General features: G+C 42.5%; 1 protein-coding gene across 1 annotated transcript; it reads right to left on the bottom strand.

Annotated features, from left to right (window-relative positions):
* Nucleotides 1-9,068: 9,068 nt before the first annotated feature.
* On the bottom strand, nt 9,069-18,591 carry WNT16 (Wnt family member 16). The gene is made up of 4 exons (XM_088523632.1): nt 18,497-18,591; nt 18,186-18,421; nt 16,001-16,287; nt 9,069-9,533 (listed from the first exon to the last, which is right to left on the bottom strand). The coding sequence occupies exons 1-4, from the start codon at nt 18,589-18,591 to the stop codon at nt 9,069-9,071; spliced, it is 1,083 nt and encodes a 360-aa protein (XP_088379758.1).
* Between the last annotated feature and the right edge of the window lie 260 nt (nt 18,592-18,851).

The following is an 18,851-nucleotide window of genomic DNA, read 5'->3' as shown; positions in this document are numbered from 1 at the left end:
AGAAGGCAGGTTGTCTTCTAGTGAGAGTTGCTGCAGGGTACGCAGTTAGGCAATTTGTGTTGCGTCTAATGTGGACTGAGGTAGTTCGTACTTACAGTGAGATGTTGGAGGGAGCATTATAACCTAGGTTGGTTGTGTATTGTGTGAAATTCAAACTTGACCGATCTAACCTTCATCATTTTATTTAATAGAAAAAAAAATGGACCAAGTTGAAGTGGCCTTATTTAGCTTTATCTGAGCTATTGGAAAACAGTCCTTTCTGCAGAAAATTGTTTGTTTTAGTAGGGCCAACTTGTGGTTTTGCAGAAACTAAAATAGTGTGCTATAACTGACAGTGTTGGTATTCACTGAGTAAGAACTGACACTATTGGGTGTAATTTGTTGGAGCTTTGTTTACGTAGTGACTTTTGGTAAAATGTCCAAAAACTTTTACCAAGTAGCAGAGGATGAAGGAAACGAAGGATTTTTCAGGAGTCGAAGTGTGACTTGAAAACAGTGCCACTCAAATATTGTTATCATCAATGTCTTCTGAGACAAATTGAATTGTTTACACTAAAAATTTCAAGCAATATTGGGAATAATTTTGTCACATAGTTCAAATAAATAACCTGTGATACCACTTTGGTGAGACTGGATTTTGCGTTCTGTGTGATTAACTATCTTGTTAAATAACATCATTTTCTCTGAAGTTTAATATAGAGAAATGATAAAGGCACCTTATACAGTGAAACCGTATTTTTTTGTTTAGGCAGTGTCAAAACCAGGGAGATATTTTTCATCAAATAAGTTGCCCCTTTTTGTTAATTGGAAAGTATCTTTTATTTCGTAATACTAGGTTATTCTGGAATATTAACTGTATAAGCTGTGGAATTTTAACAAAGTTGTATTTTTATGTTGGAGAATATTCCAGTATTGGTTGTCCAAAATAGTATTAAAAAAAATTAAGTACTTGGCAGAGGCCTAAGAGATGACCCATTTGTCTGAATTAATGGTTTCCCTGAATGCTTGTCTTCATTCTTTTGGTTTGGAATGCCAATAAGTACATGTTTCATCTTTGAAATTACAAAGTTCAGCTGTCTTCTCCAAAATAACTCGAAATAACAAAACGCAAACCTCTTAGCCCTAATGAATGACCTTTAATTTGTACTCTCAGTTTTTTTTTTTTTTTTTTTTTGGCAATCTGAATAAAATTTATACATTCTGACTCTTTAACCCCTTATTTGCACCTGTGGCAACCCTTTTTGCAACTGATTTTAAAGCAGTTAAATGATAGTTGTATTTTGTAATTACTCTTAAATCACTTGATCCTTGTAATTTTTAAAAAAATTTTCTCCCTCCTCCCTCATTCAGTGACCCACTCCTGTGCAGCTGCATCATCTCATTGTTTAATTATACTTGTTAAATATATAAGACCAATTCATTCCGAGTTGGCCATGCAAATGGGGACTTAGAATCATAGAATCATAGAATGCTTAGGGTTGGAAGGGACCTCTAGAGATCATCTAGTCCAACCCCCCTGCATACGCAGGGACACCTAAAGCACGTGGCGCAGGACTGCATCCAAGCGGGTTTTGGAGACCTCCAGAGAAGGAGACTCCACAACCTCTCTGGGCAGCCTGTTCCAGTGCTCTGTCACCCTCACTGTTAAGAAATTTTTCCTTAAGTTCCTATGGAATTTTTGATGTTTCAGTTTCCGGCCATTTCCTCTAGTCCTATCAGTGGCCACCACTGAAAAGAGACCATCCCCGTCCTCTGCACTCCCTCCCTTGAGGTATTTATATACACTGATTAGATCCCCTCTCAGCCTTCTCTTCTCCAGGCTGAACAGGCCCAGCTCCCTCAGCCTCTCCTCATAGGGCAGATGTTCCAGGCCCCTGATCATCCTTGTAGCCCTGCGCTGGACTCTCTCCAGCAGCTCCACATCCCTCTTGTACTGTGGAGCCCAGACTTGTTGCTCTTTGCTTGTGTGCTTCATCCAGGTCTGCTGACTTGCCACAAGCTCTAGTCACACCATCTCATCTCTTCTTTCCTAAGTCTGCTATTTACAGCATCTCCATGTTGAGATGAATTGCCTGGTAGATATTGCTAAGAAGCAAGACTTTTTAATTCTGGTAATCTATGCATGTTTCATTTAAGGTACAAAACCCGGAGATTGCTTGCTGCTCCCTCACTGGTATTTCCCACAGCTGGTGGTACGGAGTTACCAGCAGTGACAGGATGATTTTCCCAGGCAGCTTTATGTGAAAGTACCTGTGTGCAATAAAGATCCAGGTTGTGTATTCCCCTGCCCAAGGTAATGGGAGCACTTACTGCATACGCTAGTAAATCTGGGAGTTGCTGAGGATAGAGAACTCGAGGAAGAAAAGAGGTGGATGATGTCCTGCTTAAAAAGCATAGCTGCGAGAAGGGGGAGAGTGGATGCAACTTGATCCATCCAAATAAATCTTCATTGTAAAGCACAGCCCTCAGTTGCTGTGTTAGGGTTATTTTATGGAGATGGGATTCCTAATGAAAGAAGCTGAAGGGGTTTCTGCATCTTTCCTAGCATCTCTCCTGATTAAACTAATTTTCTTCAAAGATTGGAGGCTTTGACAACGTTAGTTTCCTGAGTGCTAATTCAGGGAGAAGAAAAAAAAAAATAGCTGCCCTTTTCTTGGTGTGCTTCAATGCGTGGCCTTGTGACGCTTAGTTCCCTCAAGCAGCGCTGTGACTAGTAAGTCCTCGATGTGTATGTAATGTCTGTTAAACTGTGAGGACTGCCTGCAGCACTGAGTTTGCAAGAATGAGTATACTGAGTAAAACGAAAGGCCAGTACCAGATGAGGAAATGCAGAATGGGCAATAACACAGCAATGCTCCCAACATACAGGCTCATTGCCTTTCCTGAGCAGAGTAATGTGCCTGTGAGCACAGGCTGGAAACGGCTGGGGAACATTCCCAGCTGCCCGAGTATCATGACAAAGTGCAATGTTAAATCCCAGACCTACAGGGCCCTAGTGGAAATTTCTGTGATTACAGTTGCTCAAAATGACAGTCTCTTAATAAAATAGATGGCTAGTACTAGCCCTTGACTTAGACTGATGTTAAGAAATGCTGACTTTGGGTCACGCTTGCTTTGGGCCGGGGAAACTGATTGCTGTGAACACCTAGCAAAAACCTTTTATTAAAGAAGTCCCATCTTCTGTGAAGCTTCTATTTCTATAAAGCCAACTTGAGGCCAAACTAGGCCCAAGGGACCTACCTAGGAAAATTGAAAAGGAAACTTGGAAGGCCAAAGGGAACTTTGAGGCTAAAGCGGGAAGGTGTTAGAACAACTCCTGGGCTGTTATGTGATACTGCAAGGTGACAGTAGCTTTTAGTGCTGAGACCTCTGCTCCTTGGTGTCCAAGAGGGGAACTCAGTCCCCTTCCTGACCAACAAACACAGACTGGCAGCAGAGAAGGTGCTCCAAGTGATGGGTTTCAGTGCATTTCTGATATCACTGCCCTCAGAACCAGGCTAGGTTTAAACCATTTTTATTTCTTGCTCTCTGCTTCTGTTCTTTTCACCCTTACAAACATGATCTAATACATTCTTCATTGAAGCAGCTTAAAAATATATATATATTTTGCGTGTATAAAGATGTGTTGTTTTCCCAAACTGTTCTTATGCTCTATGAGCAGGTTTTCTGGATGTCTATTCCTGTTCTCAACCATCCTTCTTGATAGATTTTATAATATAACATCCAGTTTTTCAGTGCTGAAAATGGAGTGCTACTTCTCTTGTCTTCAATTCACATTAATAATTGATTGTTTTCCTTATCTTAGCCCTATCTTTTTCATTCTAGAACATATAGCCCTTTAACTTTGCTTTTATCCTTTTTATATCTCTCATTTTTGCAATCAGCTATATCCCCTCAAAGATGTCTGTTTCCTCCTTAGGGTGTTGGCAGAGCAGGATACAGCTGTAGTCTCACTGATACAAGAAAAGACGTTCCTAGCTGAGCCGGGATCATGTCTCTGAATTTGATGGATGGCGATGGGAGTGCTGTCTTCCTTGGAATGTAACGTGCAGATTCTTTTTCCTATCATAATGCTGCAGCAGTTCCCTCTGGCTAATTATCTTCCTCGACCTTGGATGTTTCAGCACTGCCTTTATCAGTACAGCGTTATGATCCCAAGGCTAGGCAGCTGAATTATTTCTCCAAACTGGAAAACTTAGTGAATAGTCTCTTAATTTATATCTTTTATATCTAACCCTTCATAGGTACCTCTAAAGCACTTAACACACACGGCACAATGAAGAAAACTATAAGGTACTGTACTGTATTAATAAATGAAATAAATACAGTCTACCTATTAACCTTTATGCATGTAGGTGGAGGGATCAGTGTAGAGCACTGTAGTAGTCCAACAGCCATGCTGTGTGCAATATAAACTGCAGAGAAATCATCCTCTACAATAAATTTCTGATCCCTAGCCCTATCGCAAAGCAGCTGTTTTAATTCTATTTCTCTTGCAGACTTTGCACTACAGTTCAAAAGATTTGCAGTTAACCCTGCTAATACTTTGAGATATTTCAGCTGGTCAAAATTATTATGCTTAAAAAAAAAAAAAAGGTGGCAATGTTCTGACTTTGTCAGTTGTTCCAGTGTGAGGAGTTACTCTTCCTGGTCAAGACACTGGATTCTTATTGCTGTGTCCTTACTCTAATTTTCTTCTGCAAACTGGGCCGTATTGAGTGTTTCTGGAATGTTACTGTGAACCAAATCACTAAACTGATCCACAGGCTGAGGTTGGGGCAGGGAATAGGGATGGTGATAGTCCTCGCAGTCCAAATTGCAGGCAAATTCAACCTACTATGAAACTATGGCCTACAGCTTCAAAAATATAAAATTAATGATTCAGGTCTTTAAGTTTCACATAACTTCTACATTTGCTCCCACTGGCAAAATCAACAATGATTATCAAGATTTTTTTAAAAAAAGATCCTAGTGCTGAGTGAACTCATCCCTAATAATATCCTGTGTCCCTCTATGTGTAGATTCTGTTACAGAGCTCTTAGAAGATCCATATATCATTTTGTTTAACACCAAAACCTTGCTTAGAATCTACTGAGATGCAATAGGGCGTCATATTAGTTTCTCAGACTACAGGGCAGATTAGACTATGCAAAAGAATGAGACATTTAGTTGTCAACCATTTTCGGGGGATTGAGAGGAGCACAATGATTATCTTGTTGTAGAAAATGCTGTGTTCTTTTTGAACTCACAGGACAGTGTCAAGCTTTTCTAGAGAAAAGAGAAATAGTCATGAAGTGTTTCATTCTGTCCAAAACACAAATTTTCAGAGCCGTGGGGAAAATGATTATAGAAGTCTTGTTCAGTCAGAAGTTTCAGATTTTTAATAAGATATTTTGATGCATACATAACTCAGTATTTAAATAAAATCAAAAATGGACAATACATTGATGATTTCACAGGGAAATTGTGCAGCTGTTTTAAAGTTAGACTGTATAGTCATAAACATAGCAAAGCTGAAGTGAAAATGAAATGACTAAACTCTGAAAAAGATCCTGACCAACTGGTCTATGATGAAGTCGTATTTGTGCTTGCAGGCTCAAATTCAGTAGAAGGTTTCAAAAACTATGTGAAACTACCTTGTAATAAATCACTGGATCTCTCTGGTTCAATTAGTGCAACTAAATTACGTGTATGTCCATTTGTCTTAACTCTTCTAAAAGCTTCTTTGATTACATCTTTTTGTTGAGTAAAGTGGCAGCCACCCTCCATCAGAAGTATGTGCAATCACTCCTGACATCTAGGTTCTAGTCTTGGCCAGAAGTGGTCTCCAGTTACTATTATGTGGTACCTGTGAAATGAGTTTCTGTGCCACGTTCCTACCGCTCACGGCACTTCCAACCATGCAGAGCTGGAACAGCAGCCAGAGAATCATAGAATCATAGAATCGTTAAGGTTGGAAGGGACCTCTAGAGATCATCTGGTCCAACCACCCCTGCACACGCAGGGTCACCTAGAGCACCTGGCACAGGACTGTGTCCAAGTGGGTTTGGAAGATCTCCAGAGAAGGAGACTCCACAACCTCTCTGGGCAGCTCTGTCACCCTCACTGTTAAAAATTTTTTCCTTAAGTTCCTGTGGAACTTTTGGTGCTTTGGTTTGTGGCCGTTTCCTCTAGTCCTATCGCTGACAGCCACTGGAAAGAGGCCGGCCCCATCCTCCTTGCTCCCTCCCTAAAGGTACTTATATACACTGATCAGTTCCCCTCTCAGCCTTCTCTTCTCCAGGCTGAACAGGCCCAGCTCCCTCAGCCTCTCCTCATAGGGCAGATGTTCCAGGCCCCTGATCATCCTTGTGGCCCTGCGCTGGAGTCTCTCCAGCAGCTCCACATCCCTCTTATACTGTGGAGCCCAGAACTGGACACAATACTCCAGATGTGGCCTCACCGTGGCTGAGTAGAGGGGCAGGATCACCTCCCTCGACCTGCTGGAGACGCTCTTCTTAATGCACCCCAGGATCCCATTGGCCTTCTTGGCCATGAGGTCACACTGCTGCCTCATGGTCAACTTGTCGTCCACCATGACACCCAGGTCCCTCTCTGCAGAGCTGCTCTCCAGAAGGTCAGTCCCCAGCCTGTACTGATGCATAGGGTTATTCCTCCCCAGGTGCAGGACCTTGCACTTGGCCTTGTTGAACTCCATGAGGTTTCTCACTGCCTAGTTGTGCTGTCTGTCCAGGTCCTTGTGAGGGTTGATTCTCACTTCATTCTGCACTAAACAATCCATTATTTAACAGAACTATCAGTGGAAGAAATCACACAGTTGTCAAGTCAGCGTACCAGCAGACTCTGGGATGGTCATATATATTTTAGCATAAATTATCTATAGCATTCATTTAACTTCGAATTAACAAGCACTATTCCCTTCAGGATGACTTTGTCATTTGTATGGGGGGAAAAAAGAAAATGTGTTTTACTTCCAGAAATACAAACCACAGGAGTCCATATATAAGAAATGCAATTTTAACCAAGTGATTATTTTAGTCTTTGCCTGGCCTTTAAAGGCAGTACTGGGGTCTACAGCAGGGCTGGTCCAGGAGTGCCTGCTAGGATGGTTACTGTGTTCTCACAGCTGATGAACCATTGCTCAGGCTTTCACAGTGAGGGTAGTGATTCCTCCTCCTGGGATGATTATCCACCCTTCCCGATGATGGTGCTTGCTGCGGCCCAGCAATATTCATAGTGTTGGTTAAAGGAGACAGACTGGCCAAATGTGGAGGAATGGTCCAAAAAATGGTACAGAAGCTAAACATAAAATGGTACAAAATCTAAACATACAATGAAGATTGACAAGGGCTTACCATCTCTCATGGAGAAATTACTGAAAACTAGGAAATGAATTCCTCAAAATAACTTTGAAAGCATTAACCAAAATGTCCAGGCAGGTTTATTTCTAAAAACTGATTTCCAGTGTGGAGCGTGTTTATTGATACAACCCTAGTCCCCTTGGTGTCAATGGGAATTCCGCATGGACCACTGGAGCCTGAACTTCACTGGGTGTAAAACAGATTTAGAAAAATAGAAAAAAAATGCAGAATATTAATTAACTGATTATTCAGAAAATCAATATAAGTGTTTCTCATCACTGTGTCACAGTAAGTGTATTTAATTACAATAATAACTTTTGGTAAGAAAAAAAAATATGTAAATTGACTGAATAATTTCCCCCCTGCACATGCAATAAAATTCAACCAAATGCTACTACAATAGTAACACAGCTCTAACAGTAAATGTCAAAGGCTGTAATCTTATCACATTAGTTCTGGGAACCTTTTACATAACTCACATAATTTAAATATTTACAAAATATAAACTTTTTTGTCTTATCAAAAATACGTCTTTGAACATTTAAACAACACAAATCCTTTAACATGATGCTTTTTAAGCCAGGCTTTACATCATTGCATAAAAATAAACAACCTTTCATGAATGTAAAATAAAATTGAGCCAACATATGGGGAGAGAGAAAATATTATCAATACTAGTTTAAATATTTTAGTGGTGTGAGCCAATCCGTAAATTGCACTGTGCACTGAACTTATTTTATAGACATGATTAGCTGGGATGCAATCTCATGAATGTTGTAGCTACTGCTCCTATATGAAAAAGAAAGCAAGTAATGTTTTAAAAAATCTTTCGCTTAATAACAGTTTTTGGGGGGATAAATCTTGGCATGGCATATGAAGGAAACTATGAAAAAGACAGTGAACAAGATGGTTGAACATGGCAGTTTATTACACACAGTTCTACTGTGGGGGGGAATGTCTTTGAAAGACCTTCTACAAAAAATCCTAAAAAGTTTGCTATTTCATACAGCATTCATATTCACTCCGCTGTACTGTAGGTGCCCTCTTTTCTGGGCAACACTTGCTCTATCCAAGCAATGGGTCATCACTTCCACCCGGGCCAGAACTTAACTATGTTCACACACAGTTCTGAGTAGGAGACTTTACATTATGCAGAGGGCTTTCTGTACAAGAAGCAGATGCTGAGCAAATGCTTCATGGTTAATGGCACACGACGTCCTGTATTTTTTTTAAACCCGCAAAAATGAACCATCTAGGATCCATCTAGTCCCACTCCTAAAAATATGTAAGTAAATATTATATGTCTTGTATACTCTTCAGTCTCTGGCTAACAAGATCTCCTTGAATTTTCTCCACCATACATACCAGTCACCTTGATCTTCACCATGTAGTGATTGTAAAAAACTTGGAAAGTTTAGATATGTCCCTAGTCACGGAATTACTTATTGAATGTGCCCCTGGGAGTCTTTACTTGTCCTCTTAGCTACCTGCATATGCAGGCTGCTAATCACTTAATTGCTCTTCCACAGGCTAAAATGCTTGGAAATCACTTGATTGCTCTTCCACAGGCCAAAATGCTTGGACTGCACCCATTCCTCTGCAGCTGGTCTCTCACACTCCCACCTGGCACAAGTGAGCGCCGCGTTCACAGCAGGTATGTGCACAGCGCGGTGCAGGACGATGCGGCTGCACTCCTCCTCCCCAGCCTCATTTGCAGGTGTGGACATCGGTCATGGTCTCGCAGCGTCGGCAGCGCACGTAGCAGCACCAGACGAACTTGCATTCGCACCTCTCCACGTGCCGCACAACGTGCGTGTTGTACCCGCGCCCGCAGCAGAGGAGGTTGCAGCCATCGGGTCCCTCTGATGTGCGGTTACATTCCCTTCCCTGTGTTCCAGGGATCCCCAGCTTATGGTCTTCTACACAATAGTTGGGTGATTTGTTTAGATACAGCAGATCTTCTTTCTGGATCGGTATTTTCCTCTGGCTTTTCTCTTTCCTGCGTAGCTTTTTTTTCACTCTCTCTGATATCTGTATGCTGTTTTCATACTTGTCCTTTAAAAAACGGCCAATCTTTTCAAAGGAGGACATTGTTTTCCAACAAGTTTTCACAGCACAGGACCCAGAAACGCCATGGCATCGGCAGTCCACTGACATCAGCTTTGCTACAGCCTGCAAACAAAGTGAGAGCAACGTTTGGATGCAGCCTTTCCTTCAGGGAGCATCCTGCCTGACATCTCCAAGCTCTTAATGCTGCTGCCACCATTGCCCTGGCGCTGATGGGGAAGCCAAACCGCAGGTGGGCAATGGACCAGGCTGTCAATTCTGGAGCTTGGTGTGAGAAGCCTGATCTTTAGAAGTGCAAAGCACCTGCACTTTACAATGGCCTAACTTGGCAATATCCAGGCATAATAATGGGATCTTATATTTCTGGCTGGCTTTTCTTTCCAAAGGCTCCTAAATACCTGAAATGACACATCCTGTGTCACTCCACCCATGGATGGTATGCAAAAGCTCCCTGTGGGGAATAGCAGGAGGGGCATCAGGGAAAGGATGGGTAACAGTGCACAGTTTTTAAGCCGGCAGAGATTTATGGGCATGTCTATACTCCTGCGTGAGGATGCCTTAGAGCAAGCAGTGCCCACAGCTCTGGGCTGCAAGGAAATGCCACTGAGGGAGCTCAACAGAGGTGGCTTCAATTCACATTTTCTGATAGTTGATTTGACATCACTTTTAATAAGTTAGCAAAATTACCACACACATAACTGTTAGCAACATTAAAATGTCCTTAGATGGACTACATTTCAATGCCATTGCAGATTCAGGCATGGGATTACCTGACCAACAAAGGGAATCCACAGTCTGCAGCCTGCATTGAGCTTTCACAGTATGAAAGAATTTTGGCACAGTTTATATCAGAGCAAGCCTCAAAGAACTGGAATTTGTAAACAGGCAGTAACTTTCTTTTTCTGGGGTTGCAATTCAAATAATCAGCAGACAACCAATGTAATATTTCTTTCTTGAAAGGCCATAGCATAAACTTGCAGTGTTAGACTTGCAGCACATCTCACATTACACTCTGGAAAAGTCTACACACACACACAAAAAAAAAAGATCACATGCACAAATATAGCAAAAAGAGAAGGCATCGTGAAATCTTTTTTTAAAAACTTTTCCATCAACTGTACCACACCTTTGTAGCCCTCCTGTAGATTCATATAGGCCGTTATTTAATGGTTTGGAAAGTCATTTTAGCTAACTTTTCCACTATATCTTGTTTCCGCAGTAAAGTCAGTCATTAACTTATATGTGAACGTGATTATTCTAAAAGATCATTTTGGAGAGAATGCAACAGAAAGGCTGAATTTTGAAAGAACTAATATAAAGAGCAAGTTTCTCTGGAAGCTTGTCAAGCAGCAAGTTCCAATACAAGTGTGAGGAGACCAAGACAACAGAACTTCACACTGTTTATTAAAATTCATTCTAAATGTTCACATCCTCCACAACCTCCATAAATATTTAAGTGTCAATCTACATCTTCCTCAAACTGCCATTTATAAAAGGCAAAGAAAAAAAACATAAACCAAAGGCACTGACATGGTCCCCCATTTTTCCTAGGGAATCTCCCATTTTTCCTAGGGAAAGCAGTTTCATCTGTGCCCGTCCTGATTCTGCAGCAAGAACAACATGGAGCCTATGGAGCCACTGCTGTCATCCATGACCAAGAATAAATTCAAATGTCCCAGGCTGCTTATTTGTATCTCAGACTGCCATCCTCAAAGTTTCACAGCTAATCAAATTCAGACCAGATAAAATGAGTTGTTTCTATCCTATGCTTTATAGTGGGGTTTTTCATCAGTTTGGGACCCAATCCAAAATGGTTAAACCCATGGATTTCAGTGGGAGTTGAGGCCTCCTGGCACATTCTGCCCAGAAGATATTGACACAAGCCCAAGCTGGTTATCTGCATATAACTTGACAAACATTAGTAAAAATACACATGACCAAAATGTTTGCTTGGAGTCACATCTTCTTTGGTGAACGAATAGGACTTATTTGTTGGAAGGAGGAGGTTCATGGAGGTTACCACGAAGGACAAACAAGCAAGGCATTTAAAGAACCATTAGCAAGAAATATCAGGTGTATGCCCTAACCTAGTAAAACCATTAGCCTTTACAAGCTAAATATTGAGAAACAAAGCAAAAGACATTTCAGGTCCTGTGGCTTGAATTTGGGACTTGAGGTTTTTCCTTATCCTGGAAGAAATAAGAATACTGGAACAAGCAGACCCTCTCCTCAGAGTATACAGACTTTTTTAGTGGCAAATCAACCATCAGTGATTCTTGCAGCTACTTGTCTTCTGTCCTTCTACTTAATAGACAAGCATGACCTTATGCTCAGATCTTCAGAATCTATGAATAAGGAAATCACTGTGGATCCAGAATATGAATCATTAAGACATAACGCTGATTGAGGCTGATGAGACCAAGGGTAGAAAATCCTGAGAATATAGACAAGCTAATAAAATGACAAGGGAAATGGAAGAATAACACAGGAATGTAAATATTATAAATAATTTACAAACAGAACGGACTTAATGTTTTTCAGTTTCTACTCTCATTTATTTGTGTATGGTAACTAGAATCCCAAAGTAGCTTGAAACTACTTGTGTTATAAGACATACAGATGTAACATGCTTTCACTGCAGTATGTCAAGATGCTCATTAGAAAAGTGACGACAGGGGAAAAACATTTTTTTTTCTGGAAAAATAATTTACTCTCAAGTCAGCATCAGGCACTGTAAAATCTGGATGGAGAAAATACTACAGAATATATCTGAATGGGTCTGTTAGCATTGGATGTGTCTGTCAGGTCTTAAGAGTGAGTTATTTTGATGTGGACAAGTAGCCTAGCAGATGATGCTCAGAGTCTTTCTCTGAGGATGAAATCAATGAAAACCAAAAGCAGGCCAAGTTTCTAAGCAAGAGCAAGAACTTGCATTGGAGTCCTAGTTTACATCAAAATACAAAAATGTAGTATATGTAACCAGTAAACAAGTTAATGTAAGAGCAGAACAATGCAAGCATTGTTAATGTGGCTGAGTGTGGTTGAGATTGTCCTCAGCAGTTACAAGGATTTGTGTTCTTACTCTGTGTTGCTCAAGATTCTTTTATGAGGTTTTGATATAATCTGTTTTAAAATGATTTATGGTGTCATCACAACTGTGCATGACCCCAGGCTATTGCTTCACAGATGCTAGGATTAACACAGCAAGTTTCGAGCTAGGACTCCAACTCATTTTGGCCTGTCTCTACCAATGGCACTAGAAGCTGACATCTTGATTTGGTCGATCACAAAACATGGCCTGAAGCTCAAGCTGTCATATGAGTTTTCATGAACAAGCCCCCGAAGCAGAACATCTGGCAAAGCTTAGAGTGTTGGATCAGTTTCACAGGGGCATCTGACTGCAACCTGGGGATGTCCAAGTATAGAAGTAAAACAGCTTTAGAAAGATCTTTCTCTTCAGCCTGCCCTGTCATGGATTTAGCTGTTCTGCTCGGAATATTGGCTACTGAGCCTCTCAGCCCTACTGTCTGCCATCCTCACCCTTTTATACAAGAAACCAGATATGCACATCTAACTGCACTCAGCATTACAAAACTAAAGCCTTGTTACCATCATCCTTTACCAAGGATGATGAAGGTTTACCCCAGGTAGAATGAAGAATGAAATCTGGAGGAATCCTGAGGTTCCAGCTAGTGTCCTAAACTGTGGACAACTCAAAGAATCCTTACTGTTTTAAAAACAATATATCTTGGATTTTACAGAATCACATCTGAACCTATTGCCCTGCTCAAGCAGGGTCACCTAAAGCAAGTTGTCCAGGCTCATGTCCACTTGGATATTGAGATCCTTCAAGAATGGAGACTCCACAACCTTTCTGCGCAACCCATTCCAGTGCTGTGTCACCCTTCCAGTAAATAAGCATTTTCTTGTGTTTAAGTAAGTGGAAGATTTATCTATGAAAGGTAGAAATATAAAATAAGGTTTTGTATGGAAATAGGGAAGGAACAAGAGAATTCTCTACATGCCAATACCCCAGCCAATTAGCTACTCCAAACAAAAAGGAGTATTATCCCTAGAAGACAGTTATCGCAAGCCAGAACCAGGAACATGATAGCATTTATTAGAAAAAGGTCACAGAATACCAAAATATATTGCCAAATGCCCTTTTCATAGACTCCAAAATACGAAGGTCAACTACTTCCAACATATTCTAATATGATTTTTTAAATTGTAAAAGTCAAAAAACTTTCCTAAATTTTACTTCAGCTAATACTGTTGTTATAAATCCCACTTTTGACAGTGGTTAAAATGTTTACTTTATCTTACAACTTGCTATTAAGTTACAAAATATTTATGCATGGAGCCATACTAAATATTTTGCATATTTTCTTCCAAGATAATGAACAACCAACACACCATTGCTGCAAAACTGGTGTAGCTATAAATCTTTCAGTCTTTCATGTTTGCAGCGCATCTATAGTGTTGTGAAAAAAGGAACAAGCATATATACCATGTAGGTACCAAATGAGCCTGTGACAGTGCATTTTCAGAGCTTGTTGCGTAGCTTAATATCATGAAAAATCTGAGCCCTGCGTAGCTTAATATCATGAAAAATCTGAGCCCTGAAAGATCATCAGTACCTTAAGGTTCCTATTGGGCTATATCCTATTACATTCGCAATGATTGACAGACTAACCTAAAGCATCAAGTTTGTGAAGCTATTTTTAGTAAGAGGTACCAATCAATGTGAATAGTAATGGAAGATGCTACAGCTACATCAAAAAAGGATGTGGATGCCAAACCCAGAACTTATATTTTCATACATGTAATTTGGATCTAAGATAATTTAGATCCTGCCAAAATTGCTATTCACGGAAAATGAAGCCTCATTTAACTACGTCCTTCAACCACTTGCACCTTTAGCTCACTTTTTGAAAATACATAAATCTGCTATCTTTGGCGGCAGTACCAGATCAATGTACACTTCCCTTGGGCTAGTCATTCCTGTCCCCTATGCCATAGGAGGCCCAGCTCACTGACCACTATTGATGAGATGAGGGAACTCACCCAGCTTTAGAGAAATCAACACAGAAATAAGTTTCTCTTCTGCAGGAGGTGTCCATTGTTTTTCTGGGGGGTCTTCTGTTATTTTTTGTTTTGCTTTGTTTTGTTTTGTTTTGTTTTAAAGCTGATAAGGTACACAGTGCAAGGCCCCAGGCCTGGCACATCTGGCACATCTGCAGGCGACAACTTTAGCACAGTACGTGCAGGAATGAATGATGAGCATGAGGATGGTGCAGAAGACCAAAAGTGAACACTGCAACTGGAGACAAGAGGCTAGCAAATTACAGTTTCTGCTAAGCTACACCAAACTAGAGGCAGAAGACCGAAGAAAGTATCAAGGAGGTCTGTGTAAATAAAACACAATAAGTCTACTTGCAAATTGTGAAAACAGAGCCCTGTTAAAATATGTACTTTGGTGCTTCTTATGATAATGTTTTACCAGCACAGCTATCCTACACCTACTGGAAAGTTCTTTTCAGTAAAATCCACTGATGCTGCTCCAGGCTACAGGAAATTATAGTTAAAATGGGGTCCAAAATGAGGCCAAAACTAGAGAGTCCACCTCTCTTCACTTATAGCTCTGTCACAGAGCAAATTTAAGAAATTACTGTGCCACAGAGAGACAATAAACACTTATGAGGTTAAAAACTCATGAAGTAAAGCAGAGAAACTATTTTTAAAGCAAGAAACAGAAGCAAAGTCTCTGGCATTCCAAATATAGCCCTGGTCATTATATTACAGAGTCACAATCCCCTGTACTGGCTGTTCTTGTCCCCACTACCTGGTCCTGTCCCCATTATCTGCAGAAGATGGCTCATGGACACTCAGATTCAGTCCTGCACACTCCCCCATCCCTCCACTACTCATGAGAGCATTTCCCATGCAACAGTAGGTTTGAACTGTCTTGGATTGAAGGAGACCTCTCTGGAGCAAGTCTCCCCTCTTTTCTTTGTTCAGCGCTCCAGCTAGCAGGCAACTTTAAAATGGAAATGGCATTTCTATCCCATACTTCAAAACAAAAGGGTAAATCTAAACTTGTTCAATGAATGTTTCTGTCTTCTACTCTCAGGAAATGATTGCAGATGATTCCAGCTGGGTAATGGTGCATGATGTCAATTCTGTTTGCTCAGAATTAGAATTTATAATGCTGCTGATGATAACAACAGAACATAGCAGATGATAATAAGACAAAAAAATCCTCATACATTATTGTGAGAAAAAACTAGTTAAAGTAGATGTTAGTTAAAAAATGTATATTTGAGATTATTTTGAATAGTACTCCAGATCAGATTATTACTTGGTGGATTCTATTTTAAACCATGAAGCATGTTAGTCAAAAATAGCTTTGATTTCAGCTTTGTACATGTTTGCTTTGGATGTCTTACTACAGTTCTTGCTATTGGCTCCATTAGTACCTGCACCCAGGCTCAGGCTTCATTTGATTAATGTCCTTCTGGCAATGAAGCCTGACAAGCAATTGCTCCCATTTTTGAATGGTCAATACGTACCTGCCTCCCAGCCTCGTTATTGTGCAGGTTCATCGCTGCCAGTCCGCTCCCGCCCTTGCCCGTGACGTTCTTGAGAGGCACGTCCAGGAACTTTCTGCTGAACGACATCCCGTAGTGGATGTCATCCGAGCAGCCGCCCCAGTGCCAGCCCTCGCTGGCGGAGCCGCCGCTCTGCAGGCTGGCGTCGCACGAGCACTCGGTCACGTTCCCCGCGCTGCACGCGCGCGTCACGGCGTGCACGAGGCCTGCCGCCGTCACCGCGTGTATGAACGCGCTCTCCTTCGTGCCTGCAACAAGACGCGCGGACACGTTACTGCAGGGCCGCCTCTGACCACCTTCCGTGGTTGAGCTGGAGAGGCCAATTTTATCAGCCACACTACTATGAAAAGGGAACAGTTACGAGTCGAAAGCCACCCTGGCTTGATCCACACGGTTAAATCATTTAAAACCAATGGTTATTCATATCCAAACAAGACTTCAGGGCCTACTCATACAACCGTGCTATTACCTGGGCTGTTTCTGGCTGCTTTATATAATTTATGGTAACTTTCTAAATCCAGTTTGGAATTTTATTTTATTTCCCACAGAAACTTTCAAGCAAATTAAGTTTTAATTAAAAATAAAACACCCAAAAGCCTTACTCTCCACACTGCTTTTCACTATTCATATTAATTGAATAAGAAGAAGTTAGTTCAGATCTTAGAGGAGGAACTCAAGGCTGTCATGATCTTGTTACTTTGGTACAGGTCCAAACTTACCTCATGCTATATTTAGCAAACATTGAGGTTATTCTAATTCACAAAGGTTGCGAACAGCCACAAGAATCTTAAACCAGACAGAAATTGGGATGGCACAAGAATATTAAGCCATTTGCATTTCCTAGCATAGCTGTCCATAGGAATGGACATTATACCACAGAAGAATCATGGAGTTAACTTTCTGGCCAGACAAATTCTGTTAGACCTGTGGCATACAGTGGCATAAATCTTTACACTGTGTTAAGCATAGCATGCCCTCTAAGCAAACCTAAAATCAACACCTGGCCAATTAACTGCAGCTAAAATCTCACTACACTAATTTACACTGTTGTCAAAACAAGTTGTTATTTCCAGTCTCTAAAATTCATGCTCATAAGTTCCCGCTCATTTCCTCCTTCACATTAGACTGTTGTGCAGGTACCATTAATAAAATATCTACACAGAGTATAAGAATGAAGCTCCTTGTACAAGCAGTGTCACTTACTTATAGATCTGTAGGAACAACCCATCCCATTGGTAAGAGTAGCACACGGTACACACGGCTATATATAGCGGGGGGCAACTCGTTATGGGCTGGGTTTTTGTTTTGTTTTGTTTCTTTTGGAACGTATGTCATATTTTATTCCTTTTTTTCTACTTTGTTTTTTTTTCCTTTTCAGTTAACATTTATTTCTTCACAGCTGTACTGCAGCATATGGTCAGGATTGCACAAACACAAATTAGGGTCCTGTAACACTTAATGGAGTTCACATCAATAATTACACTGAATTTAATGAGCACAGCACTCTAGAAACTTGCAGGACCAAGGACTTCCCACTTCCCTTTGAAAATGCCTTTTAATGCAAACAAAATGCTCAAGGTATTTTCAAGGTAAATTCAAGGTATATTTCAACTATTGCACTATTCGTTCATGTAGTAAAAGCTTTGAACTTGCTGAGCTGAGCAACACTGTCCAAGCGAGTGCATGTGATGCATTTTAAAGTGATTCACAGAGCACTCAGTGCTGTGAGCAGATTTTTACCTGTGACCCAGCACCCCTTTGGAAACTGCATGTCACTGCCCCACTGACTTAGTAATTACGACATAAGTAGCATGATGAAGAATAAGGAGTCTAAGAATAACAACATTTCAACACAGTTAAGTGGATCTAGTCACCAGCACTGTCATCCAAGTCTGCGCTAAGTCAAAAATTAAAGTAACTAGCGATCATTTTGTAGAGACACTGGCAGGTTCTGTCTGCTCCGCGATCCCGTGCGCCTGCCCGGCTGGGGCAGCTCCAGTCGCCGCCCGTCACGACGGCTGCTCTTTGCCAGGGGTGACGGGGACGGGGCGACCGGCACCGTCCGGTGCCCATCGCGCTGCTCTGGCGCCGCGGGGCCGCGTGGCCCCGACGGGGAGGCCGCGCCGGGGGCCGCTCGCGCACTCACCGCTGCTGAGCTGGTGGCCGAAGGCGGCGTCGGGGGCGCCGGGGCGACGCCGGGCGGGCGCCGGGCGGCAGTCCCAGCGCTCGTGGCGGAACTGGCTGCGGCACTCGTGGAGGCCGAGGCGCGCGCCCTCGCGGATGGCGCCCACCAGCTCCGGCCTCTTCTTGCACAGCTCCTTCTGGCGGCTGCTGAGCGGCGGGCTGGTGCAGCCCGGCCTCTCCGGGGCCATGCCCAGCCACCTGCGGGAGCGGCCGCGCCGTGAGCGGGCACCGGGCACCGCCGCGGGGCTCCCCCCTCCCGCGCCCGCTACTCACATCCAGGTGCCGCCCGCGGCGCCGGGGCAGAGCGGCAGCAGCAGCAGCGGCGGCAGCAGCAGCGCAGCCCGTCCCAGGGCAGCTCCGCGTCCCATGGCCGGCGCATGGAGCCCCGCGCCCCCCGGCAGGAGGGAGCGAGGGGCGCCGTGGCGAGCGGGTCCCTCTCACTCCGCTCTCGCCTTCCCGGAGGGCAGCGCCGGCCCGCGGCCCTCGCGGGGAGGCTGCGCCGGCGGCGCCGGGGCGGGCATGGGCACGGTTTTATTCCCGTGCAGGTGAGAAAGTTGGGACTGATCTTTTCCCCGGCTCCATCGGCGGCTCTGCCCCTCCTGGCCGCGCATTGGCGGCCCGGGACGCG

The sequence above is a fragment of the Tinamus guttatus genome, unplaced genomic scaffold (genome assembly GCF_059628265.1).
Source record: "Tinamus guttatus ecotype Peru unplaced genomic scaffold, ASM5962826v1 Tinamus_guttatus_pri_ptg000018l, whole genome shotgun sequence".
NCBI classification, from domain to species: Eukaryota; Metazoa; Chordata; class Aves; order Tinamiformes; family Tinamidae; genus Tinamus; species Tinamus guttatus.
The sequence above is the reverse complement of the archived record's forward strand: the minus strand, read 5'-3'. Positions and strand labels throughout refer to the sequence as shown.